Raw genomic sequence first — 17,969 nt, 5'->3', positions numbered from 1 at the left:
AGAGAGGTCTAAGATGTCTTTTGGGTGTTGTGTTGGTTTTTCTGCTTTCCACTGAAGGAATTGTGTATTGTTGTTTTCTTCCACATGCTCCTTCTCATAGAAACTGACCTGCCCACTCGTTCAAGCAATACTGGGATCTTGTCTGGGGTTTTTCCAGTATGGATATACATTTTTTCTGATCACCAATCCCCGTGTGGTAAGTGAGCCCTGCTAGGTGTCGCTGTACCTCTCCCCTCCCCTCTCGTTTCCCCTTCTTTACCCTCCTCTCTCCTCCCCTCCCCCTCCCATCTCCTCCCCTCCTTTCTCTCCCCTCCTCTCCTTCCCCCTCCTATCTCCTCTCTCCTCCCTTCCCCTCTCCTCTTGTTTCCCCTTCCTTCCCCTCCCACCTCCTCTCCTCTCTCCTTCCCTTCTCTCCTTTCCCCTCCCCTCCCGACCTCTCCCCTTCTCCAATCTCCTCCTCTCCTCTCTTTCTCCCACTTCCCCTTCTCTCTCCTCCTCCCCTCCCATCTCCTCCCCTCCCATCTCCTCCCCTCCAACCCTCCCACTTCTTGTCTCCTGTCCCTTCCCCTTTTCTCACCTTTCTCTTTCCCCCTCTGCTCCCCTCCCCTCCTCTCGTTTCCCCTTCCTTCCCATCCTGTCTCCTCCCCACTTCTCCTCCACTCCCCGCCCCCTCTCCTCCACTCCTTTCCCCTTCCCCGATTTCCCCTTCCTTCTCCTCCTTTCCCCTTCCTTCTCCTCCTTTCCCCTTCCTTCTCCTCCTTTCCCCTCCCCTCCCTTCCCCTTTTCTCCTCTCCTCTTCTCCTCCCCTCCCATCACCTCTTCCTTCCTCAGTTGCTCTCCGATTTCCCACTCCCCCCTCTCTTCTTCTCCTCCCCTCCTGCCTCCTACCCTCCTCTCCCCTCCTACCCTCCCATCCCATCTACTCCCCCCCTCCCCTCCCACTTCTCCTCTCCTGTCCCTTCCCCTTCCCCTGCCTCTTTCTCTTTCCCACTCTGCTCCCCTCCCCTCCTCTCTTGTTTCCCCTTCCTTCCCATTCTGTCTCCTCCCTATTTATCCTCCGTGCCCTCTCCCATCTCCTCCCCTCCTCTTTTCTCCCCTCCCCTCCCATCTCCTCCCCTCTTTTCTCCCCTCCCTTCTCCCCTCCCTTCTCCCCTCTTGTTTCTCCTTCCTTCTCCTCCCATCTCCTCTTGTTAGGTGGGGGGAGGCAGCTGGTGTGTGTGTGGCGGGGTGAAGAGCAGCACAGTTTTGGGTTGTTGATGCAGCTTTCCATTTTTGTGTGTGTGTTTTTGTTTTTAAGGGACATATGCTGTTGCAGAATCAGCATGGGATCGATCAAGAGTCCATGTATTTCATAGTCTTAATGACTGCTGCCATGCTCTTCGTCCCACTCGGAGGCATTTTTGGGGTGTTTCTCTGGGGCCGTATGGCAGACAGATATGGCAGGTATAGTAGGCAGAATTTCTGGGCTGTGGATATATATTAAAAAGTGCCAAATTTCGGGGGTTTCTGTTGGCACGAGTGCTGTGTGTTGGCGTGTATCTCTTTCCCGAGGACCCACTTAGCTCCTAAACCCCAGAGAGCAGAAAATGATCCATTGAAAAGAGAACCGAGGCTTAAATTAACCAAAATCAACAGCAGCTGTGTTTAAATAAATATTTAATAAATAACAGAATAACAGAATTGGAAGGGACCTTGGAGGTCTTCTAGTCCAACCCCCTTCTTAGGCAGGAAATCATTTCAGACAAATGGTTATCCAACATCTTCTTAAAAACTTTCATTCATAACTCCTGGAGGCAAGTAGTTCCACAGATTAATTGTTCTCACTGTCAGGAAATTCCTGCTTAGGTCTACAGTGCGTTCCAAAAGTAATTGCATTACTTTTGGAATGCACCCTGTAGGTTACTTCTCTCCTGGTTTAGTTTCCATCCGTTGCTTCTTATCCTACCCCTCAGGTGCTTTGGAGAATAGCTTGACCCCCTCTTCTTTGTGACATCCCCTCAAATATTAAACACCCCAATATCATGTCATCCCTAGTCCTTCTTTTCAGTAAACTTGACAAATCCGAAAGCCCTTGAGGGTCCAAGTTTGAATTGTCCTTCTACTTCCAACTGTGTCAATATTGTATACAGTATACGAGGGTCGCCCAGAAAGCAATGCACATTTTTTTTCTTCAACAATTATTTACTGAACACAATGAAACTTACACACAAGAAAGAATGACGTTTCTTCTACACTCCCTATTTTTCCACATAATCTCCATCCCATTCTATGGCCTTCCTCCATAAACTCTACGCAAACGTTTGTGAATGTTCCCAACAGTTTCTTTCTCCGCAGTGAGAAATTCAGTGATGACACGCTGCTTGTAATGTACATCACTTACAGAGGCCTTTTCAAAACACTGCTGCAGCTACACTATCTGTCTGAAGAAACGCAAAGTTTACACACACGCTCCTGACAATTCAAATAATGTATATCTAAAGTTTGGCATTCGTACCATTACTGTTGGCTGAGAAAAAAAATGTGATGCATTACTTTCTGGGTGACCCTTGTATGTTGAAAAGTTAAATTGACTCATAAAATCATTGGGTTGGCCCTTCTAGCATCATCAATAAGAACAGATCCTACTTTTAAACTTCTCTGCCCTGTCTCTCTAATTCCCCTGATGTCAACATTTGGATGATTACAGCACACATAAACACTGATTTATTAACCAGAGCATACAAAACATTTGTAAGACCTATTCTAGAATATAGCTCACCTGTGTGGAATCCACACTGCATATCTGATATTAATACAATTGAAGGAGTCCAGAAATACTTCACAAGAAGAGTCCTTCACTCCCACTCACGTAACAAATTACCCTACTCCTTCAGACTTCAAATACTAAATCTAGAAAATTTACAACTAGGTCATCTCGGAACTGATTTAACTGTTGTTCATTAAATCATACATCATAATGTACTCCCTGTCAGTGACTACTTCACCTTTAACAACAACAACACAAGAGCACGTAATAGATATAAACTGAATGTAAATTGCTCCAAACTTGACTGCAGAAAATACGATTTCAGCAAGAGTGGTCACCGCCTGGAACTCATTACCTGACTCTGTTGTTGCTTCCCCCAACCCCAAAATCTTCAACCTTACATTATCTACAATTGATCTCTCCCCTTTTCTAAGAGGTATGTAAGGGGCGTGCATAAGTGCACTTTTGTGCCTAATGTCCCTGTCCTACTGTCTTATTATCCTTTCTATTACTACGTTCTACTTATGTTATGTTAATATGTACTATAATACTATACTTGTTTGACAAATAAATAAATAAATAAAAATAAACATGTGAAGGTGTTTTAGCATTTTGCATAATCTCCTGCAATTCCAGGAACGAATTGTTCCTCTTAAAAAAGATGCTTTTCTTTTTAAAAAATGCCATTCTTATATTTCCCGATTCCTGAATATATCTCTTTCTGTCTCTTTGCAGAAAATGCACCATATTAATTAGTAATGTGATTAGCGTTGTTTCAGCTGCCATGATGTGTTCTGATGCAATATTCCGGCAGTTTGAATTCAACCTCTTTACTCGTTTTTTTGTAGGAGTAGGGTCAGGTGAGTCTGCAACCGCTTTCATTTTAAGTCCCCAATTAAAAGGGCTGAACTCCGCCTTTGCATTAAATGTCTCTTAATTTAGGAGTTTAGAATTGGGAAAGGAAAGAGTAGGATTGGGGAGGTAGGTGGGGAGATGACAGGGGGAAAGGAAGCTGTCAATCTGGAGCAGACTTTGAAACTCAACGATAAACAAGATTCGGATTATTATCATGTTTATTATCATGTTGGGGAAAGTTCTATCAATGGTTAGAAACTTAAAATATATTCATGTTGAAATAATGAACTACTGTTAAAGCCTGTTAACTATTGTTAAAGCTGAGACAAGAGAATTGAGAGATTAGAATCCAGATGGTGAAAATAAGAAATGATGGTAGCACTATATAATAATATAACACAAAATTTAGTTATTAATACAGTGGTACCTCTACCTAAGAACGCCTCTACTTAAGAACTTTTTTAGAGAAGAACCGGGTGTTCAAGATTTTTTTGCCTCTACTTAAGAACCATTTTCTACTTAAGAATCTGAGCCTGGAAAAATTTCCCAGGAAATGTGAGAGCGGCATGAAGGCCTGGCCAGTTTCCTGCCATTCCCTTTAATCCCGGCCATCTCGCGGTTTTCTGGGCTGCCAGAGGAGCCTTTCAGTGGGGTTTAAGGAGGCTTTAGCAGCCCAGAGCGAATAGAGGGAGGCGCGTGCTCCTTCTCACCGCCCCAGAGTCCGTCTTTTTTTTTAAGTCTTAAAGTTTTGGATTTTTTTGATTCCCCTCACCTCACCTTCTTCCTTCGGAAGCGACTCTCCTCTTCTTTTTCCTCCTCCTCCCACCCAAATTCTGAGCTTTTATTTCTTTCCTAATGGGTTTGCACTCATTATTCACTTCTACATTGATTTCTATGGGAAAAATTGCTTCTACTTAAGAACTTTTCTACTTAAGAACCTGGTCATGGAACAAATTAAGTTCTTAAGTAGAGGTACCACTGTACTAGCTTAAAAATATAGATTTTTTTCTTTAAATTATGAGCTTGTTGTAGTGTTTGTATTTATGCATTGTTTTATTTTATGTTGGAGAAAAATAAAAATTTATAACCCCCCTCCAAAAAAAAATCTGGAGCAGATGATCAAGGACGGAGTTGTGAGAACAGAATTTAAAACTCCAAAAAAGAGGCGCCAAACCTCAAAACTGTTCCAAAAACATCTAGTCCATACATCGTTGGACACTGGTGGACTGGATAAGTGAGGAGGGCCAGGATAGAAGGAAAAGTTGTAGTCATAAATCAAGGTCCTGTGGGTCAGTTGTACGGGGTCAGTTTTGAGATATCAGCCCAAATTGGAGCACCAGGCAGGAACAAATGAAGATTGCATTGGACAACACAGTACTGTTATTACCCAATGCTCCCTAACATGTGTTGTGGTTGGCTTTGGACCAGCTCCTGCTCCAAGAACTGTAGGGGTTGGTTTGGGAGAATCCTCACGTTATCAGAGACCGGTTTTATGGCCAACAGCTTCGGACAGTGAAGCTTCTGTGTCAAGGGAAGATTCTGGAAGGGAAGATTCTGGCAATGAAGCAGGGTCAGATGAGGTAATTGCTTCAAGATTTACAAGGACTTTTTTGAACAATTCACAGTTAAGTACAGTGTGAGGACTCTTGAAGAGGGGTGGCTGTGATGTCTTCACAGCTGCCTTTTATCTGCTCTGCTTTTGTTTTTCACAGCATTCCAGGCTCATGGTTTGTGGGAGAGCACTTTGGGCTGATTTAAAGTGTGTGTGTACCATATTTTCTTGTTGATAAACCGACTCTTTGTTTGTGTGTTTGAATTTATACCTTAATTGGGGCTCATAACGTGAAGCCCGGCATAACAACGTGGAGGTTTAAATCTGCAAACCTGAGAGCCAGCTGTGCACTGCAGATGCTCCTAAATTCTCCTAATGTTCCTAAATTGCATTCGCTAGAATGCAAGCTGTGATCATAATGCCATCTTTAATTCATTCCGCAGGTACATTTACTTACTCTGTCCCGCTTTACATCCTCGAAATCTCTCCCTTGAATCTAAGGGGAGTCTTCGTGACCTCTTCAATCCTCTTCTACAGTTGGGGACACTTTGCAGTTCAAATCTTAGGCCACCCCCAGGTCTGGGGCAACAAAGAAAGTAGGTATTTCCACCTCCATCCTTACTGCAAATGTTAAATTCATGCTAAGCCAGGGAGGGTATATTTCCGGTGTTCAAAAGTCCCAGCGCAGAAGCCAAATCTCACACCGACGGGCATGTGTGCAACCGATGGGCATGTGCCCACCCCCAATGGCCTTTGAGGGAGCTCCAGCAGGAGGTAAGAAGAACAGCCTTTCACTGGGGGGTATCTTTCCATTGTCAAAAATCACAGCCCAGAGGGATCAAAGCAAAGAAGAGAAAGTCGAAAAGAGAAAGGTTACTTCTAAAACCTGGATTGCGGTCAGCAACTTCCTAACATTCTCCTTTTGTCCCTCCCTCCCTCTCTCCATTGCTCTCCGCCACAGGTTACACATTGTTAACGGGCATTACAGCCATGTCTTCCGTACTTAGTAGTATATTGTTGGTGTATTCTCCGGAAAGTCCGAGGTTTCTTTACTTGCAGAGGAATGACGAAGATAAAGCAAGGCAAGGTAGTGGAGAATATAAGGAAAATTAAGAATACAAGGGTTAGGAAAATGAGAAGGAAAATATTATATGTGGTATCACACACCCGTCCATACAGGGTGCGTTTCAAAAGTAATGCAATTATTATTTTTTAAGTAATTTATTGAACAGATTTGCACAAACACTTAAAAATCGTCAAAGTACTGTCCTTGGGCCTCTACACATTTTTTCCAGTGACTCTGCCATGACCGGTACATGCCCTGGAAGGTGTCTTCTGGGACCTCTCGCAAGGTCTTCATCACGGCTGATTGGATCTCTTCTTTGGACGAAAAATGGGTTCCTTTCAGGGCTACCTTAATCTGAGGAAACAAAAAGAAGTCTGCTGGGGCGATGTCAGGACTATAGGGGTGGGGTGGGGCAGCGTTGGCACCTGGTGTTTGACCAGGAACTCATGGACTTGTAGCACATTGTGGCAAGGCATATTGTCATGATGGAGTTGCCAGGTAGCGGGGATGTCTTTTCTCGTCCTGATGACCCTTTTTCAGAGTCTTTACAGCACATCCACGTAGTAGGCACCGTTAACTGTCTGTCCTTGAGGAACAAACTCCTTATGGACCATTCCTTTACTATCGAAAAAGACAATGAGCATTGTTTTCACTTTTGATTTGCTCATTCTTGCCTTTTTGGGCTTGGGGGACTGGTCGGTGTGCCACTCAGAGCTTTGGCGTTTTGTTTCTGGGTAGTATTCAAAAACCCAGGTTTCATCACCAGTGATGACATTGTCCAAATAATCAGGTTCAATTTCTATTTATTGAAAAGTTCACTTGAAATTTCCAATTCCATTTTTTTCATGACACGGTCGGCGCACAGAGGTTTACAATAACTGATGTCCTGCCACTTCCACAGCTTGGAGAGCACTGAGACCGGTTTCGCAGCAAAGCTTAGCATCCGGCCCCTACTACTCCAAGTGCTTCGGTCCCACTCTGACCAATAGGAGGGGCATGGGAAATTCAATTGCATTACTTTTGGAACGCACCCTGTATTTCCAGCAGAACGTTAAAAATAATTGTTGGCATGAATGTCAAGATAAAGGAGTGTTTACGCATATACTTTGGGAATGCCCGGTAGTGTAGAACTTTTGGCAAAAAGTGCAAGAAGATATTAATAGGATGTTAAATGCATGATGGATAATTACAAAGGAAATGGCAGTACCGGTTAAAAGCAATGCGATGGGGGAATTTAGAGAAATAAAACAAGCACAAGAAAGTGCTCAGGCAGTAATAGCAGTGGGTTGGAAGGATGCGACAAAATGGACATTGCAAAATTGGTACCGGTACATGGTGGATCATATTCAATTTGAGATTAAGGATAAAAGGAGGAATTCGGTGAATGAATTGCGACATCTGATGGGACGATGGGACAAGCTAAGACCATATATGGTTAGTAGAATCTGAGACCAAGCTATAAGGAATAAATTGGAATCACTTTGTAATATGTAAATAGAGACATTGCTCTTGAGTTAAAATGGTATACAGTGATCCCTCGGTTAGCGCGGGGGTTACGTTCCAAGACCTCCCGCGCTAACCGATTTCCGCGTTATACTGGATGCGGAAGTAAAAAACCTTCTGCGCATGCGCGCCCTGGCCTCCTTCCCTCCCTCCTTCCCTCCTTCTCTCCCTCCCTCCTTCCCTCCTTCCCTCCCTCCTTCCCTCCTTCCCTCCCTCCTTCCCTCCTTCCCTCCCTCCTTCCCTCCCTCCTTCCCTCCTTCTCTCCCTCCCTTCTCTCCCTCCCTCCTTCCTTCCCTCCCTCCCTTCTCTCCCTCCCTCCTTCCTTCCCTCCTTCTCTTCTCTCCCTCCCTCCTTCCCTCCTTCTCTTCTCTCCCTCCCTCCTCTCCCTCCCTCCCTTCTCTCCCTCCCTCCTTCCCTCCTTCCCTCCCTCCTTCCCTCCTTCCCTCCCTCCTTCCCTCCTTCTCTCCCTCCCTTCTCTCCCTCCCTCCTTCCTTCCCTCCTTCTCTTCTCTCCCTCCCTTCTCTCCCTCCCTCCTTCCCTCCTTCTCTTCTCTCCCTCCCTCCTCTCCCTCCCTCCCTTCTCTCCCTCCTTTCTCAAAAAGCACTTAAACTGTAACTGTACTGTTACTGTACTGTGTAATGACAGAATAAAACCCCCCAGCCCTCACCTGTGTTTGAATTTCATTCATTCACTCAGTCATTCATTCATTCATTCTTCTGTACAGACTGTGTGCCACTCAGTCCCAACACTTTTAACCCATAAATTACCATTTCCCATCCCCTTAATTACCATTACCTACTGTACACATTGAATAAGACTCTTAAGTTATGAACAATAACATATTTATTTACATTTTTTGGGGTGGGGTGGGGGTTAGCATAACTGGGATACAGTAACTAGGGATCTTCTTCTATCACCATTTCTACAATGGACGCTGCAGGTGATGGTGTGACAGACCTCTTGGTTTTTGTGACAAACATGGTCATGGGCAGTTGTTGGCGCCGTTTCTTTTTCTGGGCTAACATGGATCTGTATGGTGCAAAGATGTTGTCAAGGGAGGCGTTAAACTGTATAGAGCGAGTCATGTTGGGATCCCAAAGTTCCACCATGCGTTGTACATTTGAAGTGGCTCTGTTCAGTTCTGCAAGCCGCTCAAGCGTTAGGCCAACATCTTCTTCTTCCTCAGCTTGTTCAGCTTCCGCTTCCTCCTCTTCTTCACTCGCTGACCTGGTCAGCTCCTCCAGATCTTTGTCTGTCAGCGGTAGGCCATGCTCATCAAGCAAACCATTGACTTCCTCTGCTGTCATGTCAACGAAGCCTTCTCCACCCAGTGCCTGTGCCAGCTTCACAGAGTTCTGGACTGCAGCATCTTGGATTTCTTCGGGAGCAAATCCCTTGTAATCATGCACCACTTCTGGCCACAATTTCCTCCAGCAGGCATTCATTGTCTGTGTCTTCATATCTGTCAAGGCATTCTGAATGTTCTTCAGACAAGATGCAATTGTGTACTGACGCCAGTAGGCCTTCAATGTGAAGTTGTCATCAGCATCCATTGCTTCCACGATGCTTCCAAGAGAATTGCGCGTGTACAGTGCCTTAAATGCACGGATAATACCTTGATCCATTGGCTGGATAAGCGATGTGGTGTTTGGTGGCAAGAATTCAACTTGCACCCCATCATGTTCATGGTCCAGGTGATCATGGCCGCCAGCATTGTCCATTAGGAGAAGCACTTTGAAATCCAGTCCTTTGCCAGCCAAATAATCCTTCACCTGTGGGATGAAGCACTGATGAAACCAGTCCCGCGTGAGGGGTTTTGTAATCCATGCTTTAGCATTATGCATCCAGTACACTGGCAATGCATTCTTATTTCTGTTCTTGAGGGCTCTTGGATTTTGTGACTTATAAATTAGCCCTGGCTTCAGCAAAAAGCCTGCTGCATTCCCACACATGATCAAAGTCACTCGATCTTTCATGGCCTTAAAGCCAGGGGCTTTGGCTTCATCTTGCATCAAGAAAGTCCTTGAAGGCATCCTCTTCCAGAACAGGCCTGTTTCGTCCATGTTGAACACCTGTTCTGGAAGGTAGCCCCCTTCTGCAATTAGCTCTTTAAACGTGCGCTGGACAAAGTTTTCTGCTGCACCTGTATCTGCTGAGGCAGCTTCTCCGTGCAATGACACACTCTTCAGGCCATAGCGCCGTTGAAATTTCTCAAACCACCCTTTGCTTGCTGTGAATGTGGCTGGGGCTGAGGCTGAGGCTGAGGCTGCAGAATGACAGGAAAGGGAGAGAGAAGTGACTTGAATGAAAGCATAAAGAGTAAATGCCCACCTCCTTCCCTCCTTCCTTCCTTCCCTCTCTTCTCTCCCTCCCTCCTTCCTTCCCTCTCTTCTCTCCCTCCCTCCCTCCTTCCTTCCCTCTCTTCTCTCCCTCCCTCCCTCCTTCCTTCTCTTCTCTCCCTCCCTCCTTCCCTCCTTCCTTCTCTTCTCTCCCTCCCTCCCTCCCTCTCTTCTCTCCCTCCTTCCTTCCCTCTCTTCTCTCCCTCCCTCCCTCCTTCCTTCCCTCTCTTCTCTCCCTCCCTCCCTCCTTCCTTCTCTTCTCTCCCTCCCTCCTTCCCTCCTTCCTTCTCTTCTCTCCCTCCCTCCCTCCCTCTCTTCTCTCCCTCCTTCCCTCCTTCCTTCTCTCCCTCCCTCCCTCTCTTCTCTCCCTCCTTCCCTCCTTCCTTCTCTTCTCTCCCTCCCTCCCTCCTTCCTTCTCTTCTCTCCCTCCCTCCTTCCCTCCTTCCTTCTCTTCTCTCCCTCCCTCCCTCCCTCTCTTCTCTCCCTCCTTCCCTCCTTCCTTCTCTTCTCTCCCTCCCTCCCTCTCTTCTCTCCCTCCCTCCTTCCTTCCCTCTCTTCTCTCCCTCCCTCCTTCCTTCTCTTCTCTCCCTCCCTCCTTCCCTCCTTCCTTCTCTTCTCTCCCTCCCTCCCTCTCTTCTCTCCCTCCCTCCTTCCTTCCCTCTCTTCTCTCCCTCCCTCCCTCCCTCTCTTCTCTCCCTCCCTCCTTCCCTCCTTCCCTCCCTCCTTCCCTGCTCCTTCCTTAAAAAACACTTAAATACAGTATCTAATGACAGAATAAAAAAACCCCAGCCCTTACCTGCGTTTCCCTCATCTGCATCGCCTTCTTCTGTGTCTTCAAGACGGTTGTACAATTGTTGTGCTTTGGTTCTGATAGTGTTGGTATCCAAAGCAATGCTCTTTTTGCGGCAGTCTTGTACCCACAGGGACAAAGCAGCTTCCATCTTCATGAGCCGTTTGTTTCGAGGTGTCACCATTCTTTTTGCAGCCTTGTTGAAGGCCATCAGGGAACTTTGCCTTATCTTTTTCTCGTCGTCACGAATGGTTCGCACACTCGATTCGTTGATCCCATACTGCCGACCAACATCTGCATAAGAGCGTCCCCCCTTTCAGCATGTCCAAAATGTCAATTTTCTCTTTAATTGTGAGTATCCTCCTGGTCTTTTTAGCGTCGCCGCCAGCACTCCGAGCACAACGTTTAGGAGGCATCTTGCAACAAGTCTGAACAAGTTCCAAAAGTTCAGTTGCAAAGCTTTTTTTTGCGTTTGCAACGATTGGTTGAGATTTTGGCCAATCAGCAATCAGCATGACGTCATCGGGCGGGAAAAACCGTGGTATAGCAAAAAAAACGTGAACGTATTTTTTAATTAATATTTTTTGAAAAACCGCGTTGCAGCGTTTCGCGTTAATCGAGATCGCGTAAATCGAGGGACGACTGTATATAAGAAACACCCCCAATTTGGTGGTTGTTGTGGTTGGCTCTGGACCAGCTTCTGCTCCAAGGACTGTGGGGGTTGATGTGGGAGAATCCTCACATTATCAGAGGCCAGTTTTACTGCCAACAGCTTCCGACAGCGAAGCGTCTGTGTCAGGGGAAGATTATAGTGAAGTAAGGTCAACGGAGGAGGTAATTACAGGCATCATCATCATCATCATGATTAGGTTCAGAAGAGGAAACATTCATAGATGTTTACAGACGCAGTTTGATGTCAAGGAAAGAACAACTGCGCAAGTATTACAGAAAATAGGGGAGAACACCTATGGCTGGGGCAATTAGGCTAATGAGGCTGCTGATAAATTGCCAGCGTTGTTGCTACTTGGCATGAGAGTTTATCCGTCTGGATTGTACAAGGACTCTTTGAACTGTTTCAGGATTTTACAGGACTCTTGACTAATTCACAGTTAAGTTTAAGCATAAGGACTCTTGAAGGGGGCATGGCTGTGACGTCTTCACAGCTGCTTTTTATCTGCGTTGCTTTTGTTTTATGTTTTTCACAGCATTCAAGGCTTGATGTGTGTAGGAGAGCACTTTGGCTGATTAAAAGTGCGTTTTGGACAGTATTTACCTTTTCATAAACCAACTTTCTTTACTTTACAAACGTGTGTGTTTGAATTTTTACTTTGGACTTAATTGGGGGCTTGTAACGTGAAACCCGGCATAACAGTGGCGGGGTGTGAATGTTTGTCTGGTGATGGGCACCAATCACTGAGCACTTGTTCTATGTTGTGTGTGAGTTCTATATTTTATTTCTTAAAATTAAAAAAAATAAAATAAAAAGATAAAGCAAAGCAAGGTACGGCCACATGAATCTGGTGTTACGGCTTTACGAGTCGCTCGTCTGGCCCAAAGGGATGATGAAACCTATAAGCCCAACTTCTGCCCCTTTGGATCTACAGGGCTTGGTGGTCCCACCCAAATGTAACTCCTTTGCACATGTCCTTGGCTTCCCCTCTTCTTCCTCCTCCTTTAGTCTTGATGAAGCTGAGAGGGGAAGAAGATGTGGAGGAGGAGATGGAAGAACTTCGTCAGGAACAGCTTGCCGAAAGCGATCAGGAGAACATGACGGTGTGGAAACTTCTTCACTTCCGCAGCCTCCGGTGGCATCTCATCACCCTCATGGTCTTGGTTTCCGGGAGTCAATTTGTGGAAACAAGCGCGGTTAGTAACTTCCCTGAGCAATCTCTCTCGTGGTTCTAATTTGGAGTCTTTGCCCTCCTCAAAGTGCCAAGTGTCTGGTTTGTTATCCAGAAACAATATAGCAGAGGCAGCTGCGGTGAAGGGCTGCATAAATTTTACTACCACTGTGGGCATGGTTTATTTTGTGGGTGTGGCTTGCTGGCCATGTGACCAGGTGGGAGTGGCTTGTTAATCATGTGACCGGTGGGTGGCTTAACATAGAAACATAGAAGATTGACGGCAGAAAAAGACCTCCTGGTCCATCTAGTCTGCCCTTATACTATTTCCTGTATTTTATCTTAGGATGGATATGTGCTTACCCCAGGCATGTTTAAATTCAGTGACTGTGGATTGACCAACCACATCTGCTGGAAGTTTGTTCCAAGCATCTACACCTCTTTCAGTAAAATAATATTTTCTCATGTTGCTTCTGATCTTTCCCCCAACTAACTTCAGATTGTGCCCCCTTGTTCTTGGTTCACCTTCCTATTAAAAACACTTTCCTCCTGAACCTTATTTAATCCTTTAACATATTTAAATGTTTCGATCATATCCCTCCTTTCCCTTCTGTCCTTCAGATGATACAGATTGAGTTCATTAAGTCTTTCCTGATACATTTTATGCTTAAGACCTTCCACCATTTTAAAGTTCATGTGACTGGCTTCATGTGACGTCACTCACATCAAGGCTTTGGGCTAGGGTGCTGAACCTTGCCTCAAAGAGATACAATTTCCCTTACTATTACTGAACATCCAAAATATACTATTTAATTCTATGTATATATGCCATATGTGTACATACGTATTACATACAGGCACACAAAAATATACATTATCTACTATATAAAGTATATGTACATACACACATGCACGTACAGCTCTTCTAAAATTATACACATTCAACCTCATTTACAGTGGTACCTCTAATTAAGAACTTAATTCGTTCCGTGACTAGGTTCTAAAGTAGAAAAGTTTGTAAGTAGAAGCAATTTTTCCCATAGGAATCAATGTAAAAGCAAATAATGCGTGCAAACCCATTAGGAAAGAAATAAAAGCTCAGAATTTGGGTGGGAGGAGGAGGAGGAAGAAGAGGAGTCAGACAGTCATTGCCCAGAGCGAAGTGAACATTTCTTTTCTCTGGGTGCCGGCAAAGGTTTATTCCCTCTGTAAGCGCCCAGAGAAAGGAAAATGGTTTGTTCGCTCTGGAGTGCCAAAGCCTCCTTAAGCGCCACCAAAAGGCTCCTCTGGCAGACCAGAAAAGCCTGAGATGGCTGGGATTAAAGGGGGAATGGCAGGAAACTGACCGGGCCTTCGTGCCGCTCTCAAATTTCCTGGGAAACCTTTCCGGGCTCAGGTTCTTAAGTAGAAAATGGTTCCTAAGAAGAGGAGGGGAAATCTTAAATACCCAGTTCTTATCTAGAAAAGTTCTTAAGTAGAGGTGTTCTTTAGTAGAGGTACCACTGTACTGCAATAGAAAAAACAGACCCAGAGCCAGATGGGGGGGGGGGGGGAAATAAAAAAAAATCAAAAATGTTCTACCGTTTCTGCTTATCTGACCGTACCTGTAGGAGCCCATCACAGCACAGCGGCTACAATTTTACAAAAGGCCACAGTGTGATGGATTCCCCAGGGAGGGATGAACTGAATTCCTGAGAAGCAAAAGACTACACAGTTGAGATAGTTGGTGTGAGAGAAATAGGGTGAAGAAGGCTCCTCCTTAATAGTTCCCAGAATCTTTCATGATGCTTTAGTTTGGCACGATTCTCTCTGCAGGTGTTGAATCTACTTAGAAGAATTGCAATGGAGGCTTTCAAATCTTACATGTGCCTCCATCTGCACATCTTTTGTCTTTGATTGCAGGTTTTAATTTTTACCAAGAGAAGCCTTCGAATTATAGGAATGTCTTCCAAAGCTAGGGATCTCCTTATATTAGCAGTAAGCTTGGTCATCCAGCTGATGCTTCTGACAAACGTAAGCCACCTTATATTTCCACTTGGTTGCTACCTTTTTTGTGTTTTCAGCTGCTTCCATCACCCCACTCATCATTATTTTTTTTATTTTTTTTTATTTATTCATTTATTCATTTATTCATTTATTCATTTATTCATTTATTCATTTATTCATTTATTCATTTATTCATTTATTCATTTATTCATTTATTCATTTATTCATTTATTCATTTATTTATTTATTCATTCATTCATTTATTTATTTATTTATTAAATTGCTTTGGGGGTCCTCTCTCTGAGGACCCCAAAGCAATACAACTATCAGGGAGCAGTTCAAATTAGCGAAAACATGATAGCAAAAGCGAAAACCAGGATCATTTTAGATGAAGAATTGTGGGCTCCATTGTTTGATGATCCATTGGGCTGTGTTCTTGGTTATCCATGGTCTTCTCAGGAGTTTTTCCTCCATATCCCAAAGGGTCAATCCTCTTCTGTTTTGCTTTTTTTCTAGATCTGCCTTGTCGAGCCCTTGGGGCGGAAATTTCTCCTTTTGAGCGGTTTCTTGATGTGTAGTCTGACAAATATTTGCCTAGTCTTCTCTTTTCAGGTGGGTCCTACTCTCTACACCAACTTGAGTTGGACAACTTACATACTCCTCCGTTAACATTCCTGTGGTTGTTTCCCTCCCCCCCCACATATACAAATCTTCCCAGCCAGTTAAAATTGATGTGATGAATTTCACCCAGTTGGTTAATTTCACCATTCCTTCAATTTCATCCAGCTGGTAAATTTCACCAATCCATCAATTTTATCCGTCGGTCAATTTCGTACCAGTTCATACCAGTTTTCTGTAGATGGGGTTTCCAAATCATGCGGCAAATAAGAAGTTGGTTGAAGATGTGGAATTAGGGGGGGGGGAGGGTTAGGGGAAAGTATTTATTTATTATTTATTTATTTATTTTTTAGATTTCTATGCCGCCCTTCTCGAGGCGACTCAGGGCGGCATACAACATTAAATGTAACAATATATAAGAAATCTAAATAACTATTAAATTATGAAAATTTACTAAAAACATTTTCAAAAGACCCCATGTACACTCACACACATTCCTCCAGTTCAATCATATCTAATATCAGCCGGAGACAATCTCATCACTCATGGCCCCCATGCCCGCCGACAGAGGTAGGTTTACGAAAGACCAGGAGAGAGGGGGCGGTTTGTTCCAGAGGGCCGGGGTCGCCACAGAGAAGGCTCTTCGCCTATGTCCCGCCAGTTGACACTGTCTGGCCGACGGGACCTGGAGAAGGCCGACTCTGTGGGACCTAAGTGGCTGCTGGGATTCATGAGGCAGAAGATGGTCCCGAAGATATTGAATACTGCTTTGATGGTCACCTCACAGGTGCTTCCTTTTTCCCCACAGACCAACAACCCCACGGTGGCTTTCCTCAGCATTATTTTGAGTATCCTCTACTTTATGGGTCACATAACAGGTCCAGGTTTGTGATCGGAGGGGATATGGAATCTTCACAGTGGGAGAAAGACCAAAAGAAGCTTTTGTGGTTGTTTAAAGTTTTTTTTGTATAAGACCTCTCTTCTTCTCTCCCTCCAGCTTCCATTCTTCCCTTGATTGTTGGTGAATTGTTCCTCCAGTCATCCCGAGCATCCGCCTATGTGCTTGCAGGACTCATCAGTTGGGGAACCAATTTAGTCCTGTCGATAATGCTTCTTCTGACTAGCGTAAGGCAGCAGTCCCAAGCCCCCGGGCCTATTTACACCTGGGCTGTTTGAGCGGCATATTGTTATGCCTGCAACATGCATGCAGCTTGACTTGTATGAGGAGTGGGCTGTTACACCTGTGTGCACTGGCGCACTGCTTGCACAAATGGAGCTGCGCACTTGCATGCATGCATGCCAGCCCGCAGCTCGCATGCGTCGCTTCTCCTCTCCCACCCCTGCCAGTCTGCCATGCTGCAAAGTTTGGGAAAAGAATCTGCTTACTAGATATTCATCTGGCCAGCTTCAGCACATTATTTTATCCCCGGGTTAGGGCTTTAAAAAAAGTTTATTCGGAGAGAGTAACAATGAAAGAGCTTGCAAGTTAGTAAGAGCTGGGAACATCATTAGCACCTGGAAAGAAACAGTCAGAGCAAGTAGAGCAATGGAAAAAACCCTACAAAGACTTAGGGCTTGGAAAACATTCTTTGTGGAGAGTAACAATGAAAGAGCTTGCAAGCCGGTAAGAGCTGAGAACATTGTTAGCACCTGATTAAGGCTGGAAAGAAATTCATTCAGAGCAAGTTAGAGCAATGAAAAAAACCCTGCAAAGACTTAGGGATTGGAAAACATTATTTGCAGAGAGTAACAATGCAAGGGAAGAGCTGGGAGAAAAAAAGCTACATTCAGATTATAAGACGCACCCAAATTATCAGCCTCTTTTGGGGAGGAAAAAATTTGTATGTCTTATATTCCGCAAAATATATTAAAGAAATAGTGATAGCATTCCGATTTATATACCACCTCACACTGCTTTTACAGTCCTCTCTAAGCGGTTTAGAGTCAGCATATTGCCCTCAACCTTTTGGGTCCTCATTTGACCCACCTTGGAAGGATGGAAAGCTGAGTCAACCTTGAGCCTGGTGAGATTTGGAACTGCCAACCAGTAGTCAACAGACATAGCCTGCAGTACTTCACTCTAACCCCTGCACCACCCAGTAGTGGAGTGCTCCTGGTTCAGACTAGTTCTTAGAACTGGTAGTAGCAGCAGCAGCAGGAGGCTCTATTCACCAACCCAGGATGCTTCTGCATATGTGTAGAAGTGTTGCATGTGTGCAGGCAAACTGTTAGTAAAGGATTTTAGAATCCACCACTGGCGCTACCATTTAAAATACTTTTAAAACTCTGTGTGGATTCCCCCCCCCCCCCCGAGTATGGAAGTGATTATACTGTGGAATTCTGTGTTTGTCGTGGCCCTGCTGAGTATTTCTTAAATTTTTGTTTCTGTCTATAGTCCTTCCTTGGATCCTACTACTTGCTTCTTTACTGGCCTTTTATAGCCTTCACCTATATTTACATTTTGCGAGTACTCCCGGAAACCAGCGGCAAGACATTTGAAGAAATTCAAGGAAACATGTTAGCCCACACCTCCAAAAGTTCCAGAAAAATAACGGCTGAATAGAAACAGGAAATCTTTTTCTCCCCCGTTTTCGAAATTGATCTGGAATTTTTTAAAAAGAAGTAAAATAGAAGCTCTCTTCAAACTGGATGGCTTTATTTGTATTTTTTAAA

General features: G+C 44.6%; 1 protein-coding gene across 1 annotated transcript; it reads left to right on the top strand.

Annotated features, from left to right (window-relative positions):
- The first annotated feature begins 1,303 nt into the window (after positions 1-1,303).
- LOC139170762 (solute carrier family 2, facilitated glucose transporter member 7-like) lies at positions 1,304-17,887 on the top strand. The gene is made up of 10 exons (XM_070758268.1): positions 1,304-1,443; positions 3,482-3,606; positions 5,597-5,749; positions 6,115-6,240; positions 12,530-12,717; positions 14,595-14,705; positions 15,195-15,290; positions 16,105-16,180; positions 16,294-16,421; positions 17,692-17,887. Exons 1-10 carry the CDS (start codon positions 1,304-1,306, stop codon positions 17,857-17,859), a joined length of 1,311 nt encoding a protein of 436 aa, XP_070614369.1. The 3' UTR covers positions 17,860-17,887.
- The last annotated feature ends 82 nt before the right edge of the window (positions 17,888-17,969 follow it).

Source organism: Erythrolamprus reginae, chromosome 8 (assembly GCF_031021105.1).
Source record: "Erythrolamprus reginae isolate rEryReg1 chromosome 8, rEryReg1.hap1, whole genome shotgun sequence".
NCBI classification, from domain to species: Eukaryota; Metazoa; Chordata; class Lepidosauria; order Squamata; family Dipsadidae; genus Erythrolamprus; species Erythrolamprus reginae.
The sequence above is the reverse complement of the archived record's forward strand: the minus strand, read 5'-3'. Positions and strand labels throughout refer to the sequence as shown.